General features: G+C 49.8%; 1 protein-coding gene across 1 annotated transcript; it reads right to left on the minus strand.

Annotated features, from left to right (window-relative positions):
- Positions 1-5,966: 5,966 nt before the first annotated feature.
- Positions 5,967-7,225, minus strand: LOC118480159. Its single transcript, XM_035974868.1, has 3 exons — positions 6,338-7,225; positions 6,077-6,267; positions 5,967-6,035 (listed from the first exon to the last, which is right to left on the minus strand). Exons 1-3 carry the CDS (start codon positions 7,098-7,100, stop codon positions 5,967-5,969), a joined length of 1,023 nt encoding a protein of 340 aa, XP_035830761.1. The 5' UTR covers positions 7,101-7,225.

Genomic DNA, 7,225 nt, shown 5'->3' on the forward strand with positions numbered 1-7,225 from the left:
ATACCAAACCAGGTATCAAACCAGTGATCCAAGGCCAACGCCACCTTGGGTCAGCTAAAAATCAGGCGATGCAAGAGCAGATCGAAGAACTGCTCTCCGCAGGTATACTGCGGGAAGTCAAGTACCAGACTTGGTTATCCAACCCTGTCATGGTAGAAAAACCATCCGGGGGCTGGCGCATGTGCGTCGATTACAAGGACCTTAACAAGGCCTGCCCCAAGGATTGTTACGCGCTTCCGGAAATCGACGAAAAGGTCGATAACCTCGCACCATTTAGGTGGAAGTGTTTCCTCGATTGCTACAAAGGGTACCACCAGGTACAAATGGCACTTGAGGATGAAGACAAAACGGCATTCCGGACCCCAACCGGAAATTACTGCTATACAAAAATGCCGTTTGGGTTGCGCAACGCGGGCTCAACCTACCAGAAACTGATGCACGACACTTTCCGCGGTCAAATAAGCAAAAGTGTCGAAATCTATATGGACGACCTGGTCGTCATGAGCATGGAGGAAGATACCATGCTCACTGATATAGAAAGAACATTCCAAACTCTGCGAAGCGTCAACATGAAGCTCAATCCAGGGAAATGCTCGTTTGGAATGGAAGAAGGCAAATTCCTTGGGTTCATCGTCACCAAAGATGGATTCAAGGTAAACCCGGAAAAAGTGCAGGCGATCGAGCGCATGCCATCACCTGCATCGATGAAAGATATGCAACGCCTGGCCGGAAGGCTGGCGGCACTCAACAGGTTCTTGGCTAACCACGCAGCCAAGTCATACCCTTTCATCAAGACCCTGCGAAGCTGTTCAAAGAAAGAACAATTCCAGTGGACCACAGAGGCCGAAAAGGCCTTCCAGGAAATGAAGGAGTGTTTGATACAGCTCCCAACACTAACCGCACCATGCAAAGATGAGCCACTCATCTTATACCTATCCGCTGCGGACAACGCAGTGGGCGCGGTATTAATAGTGGAACGAGCGGGGGTTCAAACACCCATCTATTATATCAGCAAAATGCTCAACGACCCAGAGACGAGATACTCAATAATGGAAAAATTGGTACTAGCACTGGTACATGCTTCAAGACGGTTACGACGCTACTTCGTAAACCACATCATCACAGTGCTAACCAATTACAGAATCGGCCCGATCCTGTCCAAACCCGACATCTCTGGGAGATTAGCAAAATGGGCAATTGAGCTGGGCGCACATACAATACATTACAAACCGCGCCCTGCAATCAAAGGCCAAATCTTAGCTGATTTCGCCGCTGAAGTACCAGCGGATCGCATCCAAGAATGCGAAGCATCCCAAAATCCTGCGCCCCCACCACCCTCCTCAGAAGTATGGGCATTATTTACCGATGGTGCATCCAACGAGGACGGCGCGGGCGCAGGTCTGCGACTCGTCAGCCCTGACGGCCAAGAGCTTACATATGCCATCCGCCTCGATTTTAAAAGCACCAACAACGAGGCAGAATATGAAGCACTATTAGCCGGGCTACGTTTAGCAGTCAAAATCGGCGTGCAACATCTGGAAGCGCACGTCGATTCCTTGTTAGTTGCGGGCCAGGTACGCGGCGACTATGCCGCCAAAGGGGATATCATGATCCTCTACCTCGAGCAAGCCCTGCAGCTAAAATCCAAATTCGCTTCATTCAATATTCGACACATTAATCGAAGCGAAAACAAATCTGCGGATGCACTATCAAAACTTGCATCCACCAGCTTCCAACACTTGGCAAAGGAGGTACGTATCGAGATTTTGCAAAATCCTTCGGTTCCTCTACGCCAGGTCAGTGTCATCCAATACGGAACAACGTCATGGATGACACCAATTATCGCATACCTTCAGTCAGGTGTGACTCCCGAGAGCAAAACAGAGGCACGTAAGTTGCAATACAAAGCGTGCCACTATCAAATGGGAGACGGTATCTTATACCGAAAGTCATACCTCGGACCGCTCCTCCGATGCGTTAATCCACAAGATGCCACATACCTTATCCGAGAGATACATGAGGGCATATGCGGCATACATGCCGGACCACGCATGGTCGTGGCAAAAATCATGAATGCCGGGTATTACTGGCCCGGCATGCACCTGGACGCCGTCAAAGAATTACGCAAATGCATGGACTGCCAGCGCCATGCACCAAAAACTTTGCGGCCAAAAAACAATCTGGTCCCCGTCACTACTGCATGGCCTTTTCAAAAATGGGCGATCGACGTAGTGGGACCATTCCCGGACGCACCAGGTGCAGTTAAATTTATCATAGTGGCGGTTGATTACTTCACAAAATGGGTAGAGGCGAAACCACTCGCTTCAACCACTGCTATGATAACAAGAAAGTTCATTTGGGAGCACATCATCTGCCGTTTCGGTTTACCAATGTACATTGTTACCGACAACGGCACCAACTTCGCTGCCGACGAATTCCAAAAATGGCTAGAAGAGCTGAACATCAAACACATATTCTCGTCAGTCGCACACCCGCAAGGGAACGGCCAAGTCGAGAGTATAAATAAAGGCCTAGTCGACGGAATCAAAGCACGATTGGGAACAGCCAGGCGTGGCTGGGTCGATGAACTCCCAAGCATCTTATGGGCTCACCGCACTAGCCCAAAAACAAGCAATGGGGAAACACCTTTCAGCCTCGTCTACGGGTCTGAAGCGGTGATACCCGCGGAAATGGGCCTCCCATCTCCTAGAATGTTGGCTATTGAAAAGCTAGACAACAACAGGGAACGTAGGATCGATTTGGACCTCCTAGAAGAAAGGCGCGAGAACGCCGCCATCAACGAGGCCAAATACAAATCCAAACTGGAAAAGTATTACAACGCGCGAGTCCGCGTTTGTACTTTCACTCCAGGGGACTACGTCCTACGTGACAACGAGGCATCTAACGCCGAGCGCCCAGGAAAACTTGCCCCCAAGTGGGAAGGACCCTACCTCATCAGCGAGGTCTTAGGGAAGGGCGCATACAGGTTACAAACACTGGAGGGCGAACCTATCGCCAGAACATGGAACGCACAACAGCTTAGACGCTGCTATATGTAAGCTATGTTCCTACACTCTCTATGTAACCTATTGGGCCGCAAGCCATTTGCACATAAATAAATAAGCAATTTTCTACATTATTGTTTGTTATTACTATTACAAATGCGTGTTCCACTTTGCGGTATCCCAAAAACAGATTGGCAAAATCTTCATTCATGATACCCATACAAAGTGGTAACCACACACAACTATTGTAATAGGCCAGCAAAAGACAAACAGACTTGCATGTTTTATCCGGCCGGATACACAAGTTTTTGTTAAACACAATTCCTGAGCCCCAAAAAGGCAAACAATGGAATTGACGCGGACTCATACGACAAAGGTATGGAGTACACTCGACCCCATTCACAAATGGGTAGAGTTCCGGTAATACAAGCTTTTACAAAGCTTAAGCAATTCTAAAAACCCTCGCACGGTAAATAACAGAATTGATGCATACCCATACAACAAAAGTATGGAGTATACTTGACCCCGTTCATAAATGGGTAAAGATTACGCATACACACGTTCAGACATGCAAGAATTAAAAACACTTGTACAAACTGAACAAAGAAACTTTATATTCAAAAAATTCAAGTATCTACATGATGCTTACGGAATTTACATAAAGTTCCTATTCTATACAAGAGGAATACAAAAAAGGAGGCACACTAGCCAACCTAAACCCTATTTTGAACCACTGGTCCCCGCGTCGCCTCCGACGTCACCAGCGGGTTCTTCCTCTTCCACATCAGGGTAAAGCATCCGCAAGCGGTCAACATAGTCCGCAACCTCCAAACACTCGTCCAGCTCCCCTACACAGGCAAGGGGCGTGTCATAAAAGGAGGCTACGGCCGCTTTCAGACGACCCTCGGTATCTACATCCCGGAACCCGGATGCCTGATCAGTATAACCGCCTGCGGATAGTACATTGATGTGCCCAATGCAGCGGTTAAAACCAGCCTTGAAGCCAGCATCACGCGCACGTTCCTTAACCAGGTCCAAACCTGATGAGGTCTCAGGGGCATTCATTATGGCCTCGACAATCTGCAGTAAAAAGATCATAAGTCTTGCGTGCTAATCCAAGCAAATGTAAAGGCAAAGGATACTTACACGCGCGATGCCGTGAGTCCGCAACCACTCACGGTCAGCTTCCAGTTGGTTAAAAGAGGACACCAAGGCATCCTTGGCCTCAGTAGCAGCGTCGGCCCGCTGCTCCGCAGCAGACACGCGGGCAGTAAGGTCCGTAACCGCGACCTCCCGCGCCTGCACCTCAGCCTGTTACAAGAACAGCAAACAGTTTACTCGGTAAATATTTTCAAAACAATAAAGACGAAAGCAACAACGCTAAAGAAACGTACCTGCAGGCTTTCAACAACTTTGCCTAAACGAATGCGCTCCGCATTCGCCTCTTCAAGAGCCTTAGAAGCACGGCTCTCCTTCTCTGCGGCCTCTTCATAGGCCTTTGAGGCACGAGCCCCGGCTTCTTTGGCCTCTTCAAGGGCCTTCAAGGCGTCGGCCTTCGCCTGCAGCGCCTTCACAGAAATGGCCTCAGCCGCAGCCTTCTCTTGGCTCAAGGTAGCATTCGCTGCCTTGGCATTCGCCAACTCCTGCCGAATATGAAACAGAACGTTATTCTGCTTAGCCCAAGATTCATTCCATTTCTTGCGCTCATTGGACAACTTTTCGTTCCAACTCTTGCGCTCATCAGCAAGGAGTTTAGCAAGGGTACGCACCTGTTTCAGCTGGGCAGTGGCAGCCCACTCAGAAGTCTGCTTCTGCTTTTCAAAAGCAGCCTTGTCTTTCTCGAGCCGCTCCGCACCCACACGAGCAGCCTCGATTAACTTCTCCGCTTCCGCCCGCATACGAGTGGCCTCCTCCTCGCGACGGCCCAGCACCTTATAATCTTCCAAAATGGCATTAGCCACAATGGAAGTCCCCACCAGCATCGATGAAAGCTGGTTAATACGCAGCTCTCGGGGCGCGGCACGGGCACGCTCGACTTCAAACGGGGTCCCCAGACCACCCAAAATCTCCCTACATGCCGCAGGGTCGTTAGAAATATCATCCCCCTGCATAACAGTCCAGGGGGTCGGTGGTACACCATACTGCGACCCGGGGAGTAGGTGCGGTAATAATACTCCAATTCAGACTCTCCAGGCTGAATTGGAGGCCCGTCATAACCCGCACCACCGGCAGACGAGCCGCTACCTTTCTCCCCAGCAGGAGACTTCTGCGGCTCAGCATCCTGCTGCCGCACCTCAGCATCAGACTTCTGCTTACCGGCATCTGAAAACCTCAAGTTCAATCCGTCACCCTCATCAGGAGAGATCAGATTGTCCGAGGAGTCCACAGTGTCAAAAATCCGGTCAGCAGTCGCCTCCACCGTCTTCTCCAAAGGGGGATCACGAACTGGCCCAGCAAAAGGGGCCGCAGGCTCCTTAGGCGCGACCTTCTCCTTCAATACACCCGCACCCGCGGCAGCGGTGTGCGGAGGAGACGCAGGAATGTCAACAAAAGAATACCCCGCATCTCGGGATTCTGCAATACAAAGAGTATTCAATGAGTATTTCCCACCCATGGTACATACAAAACAAAGAAAAGGAATATACTTACCAGCAGCAACTGCAGGTTTCTTCTGCACCGGAGCAACTCTCCTGGTCAGCAGTCTCCGCCTCTTCGATTCACCACCACCAGCAGCTTTCTGCTCTGGCCCCCTTTTCTCTCCAACAACGGGGGGAACCACACCAGTTCCACCCGCGGCCGCACCACTACCTATAACACCCAAACCCTCAAGGGTGTCAGATACTACGACGTAATCGGTATATCCCCGAGAACAAGATTGATAGGTACCTGCGGCTTCGAAAACGGAAGAAGGGGCAGCTGAACCTTCAACACTCCCCTTACCACGACCCCGCACGGTCTTTTTTACCGTTTTCTTCTCCACAGTCTTTTTGGGGACGCGTTTCTCAAACTTCCCCAAATCCGCAAGAACACCTGGATTCACACAATCAACAGAACCAGTCAAAAAGATAAACTGAAAAAACTAATGCCGCGTAAGACGTACCTCTTGCGTCTCCCGGAACCGGGGCTTCCAGCACCGCTTTTGATGGTACGCGGAAGTTCTTCAGAATTTCAAGGTTGAAACCTTTCTTCAACTCAACCGCGATCAGTTCAACCTGGCCCTTGAAATCAGGCTCAAACATCCTCCACAAGCCAACCGCATCCGCTGATACATGCATGCAGGTTACCACAAAGGCTTAGGAAATAAGGAAAATAACAAAGGGTAACGAACTTACCACCACCCTGTTCCCGCAACACGGGTCTTTCCTTCCTATCCGGTCTAGAGAGCATCATCCGCAATATCCATAGTTGGTCATTATCCAACTTCTTGAGTTCAATAGGCCGCAGCCTAGAGAACCAGTCCGCGGTCTCTGCGGAAGCAACAGGAATATCTTCATCGGAAACTCCAACATCGACGTTCCTGAAAGACATGTTAGCATAGACCGCACAGGCTTTCACGTAGAAGAACCTCTTCTTCCAGCCTGTCACACCCTTAGGGGGTGTCATCAACTTCAGACTCCCATGCCTTTGAGTGAACGAGAAAAAACCGGTGTTCACCGTCAACTGGTAGAAACGCCGGAAGTTCTCCACTGAAATGGGCAGGCCATAGGCACGGAATGTGTACTCAAAATTCCGAATTCGGAACATTCCGAAAGGACTAAGCTGGGAGATATGGAGGTGATAATACTCCAATACCTCCGCCACAAACACCGTCACCGGCAACCTAAGGTTACCGTGGGTGAAAAAATCCGCCCACAAGGTTATATAACCGGCCGGAGCATCGGCACCGGTGTCCCCCACTTGTGGGTAGGTAGCATTCCAGTCTTTGGCCATCTGAACAGTGGCCATCAGGGTTTTAAAACTACCTTTTGTCCACTTTAACACCGGTAACCCACCACCGGGAACATTAACATCATCATCCTCGTCTTCTTCCTCAGCCACTATCGGCTGTTCAGGGTTTTCACCCTCCACATTGTGTGGATTCGATGGTTCAGCCATCAAAAATGTCAAAGAAACGGAAGATGATGAACAGAAACACTAGAAACCTCACCAGAAATTCAGAAAAAATCGTCGGAGAAGACAGATGACAACTTTCTCTCAAACGGCAAATTTTTTGAATTTTC

Source organism: Helianthus annuus, chromosome 7, assembly GCF_002127325.2.
Source record: "Helianthus annuus cultivar XRQ/B chromosome 7, HanXRQr2.0-SUNRISE, whole genome shotgun sequence".
Taxonomy (NCBI): Eukaryota; Viridiplantae; Streptophyta; class Magnoliopsida; order Asterales; family Asteraceae; genus Helianthus; species Helianthus annuus.

Coding starts and splice junctions, on each gene's coding strand:
- LOC118480159 (XM_035974868.1), bottom strand. CDS start 7,100: ATGGCTGAACCATCGAATCCACACAATGTGGAGGGTGAAAACCCTGAA. Junction 6,268..6,337: donor GTTGCGGGAACAGGGTGGTG/GTAAGTTCGTTA, acceptor TGCATGTATCAG/CGGATGCGGTTGGCTTGTGG. Junction 6,036..6,076: donor ACGCGGCATTAGTTTTTTCA/GTTTATCTTTTT, acceptor GTGTGAATCCAG/GTGTTCTTGCGGATTTGGGG.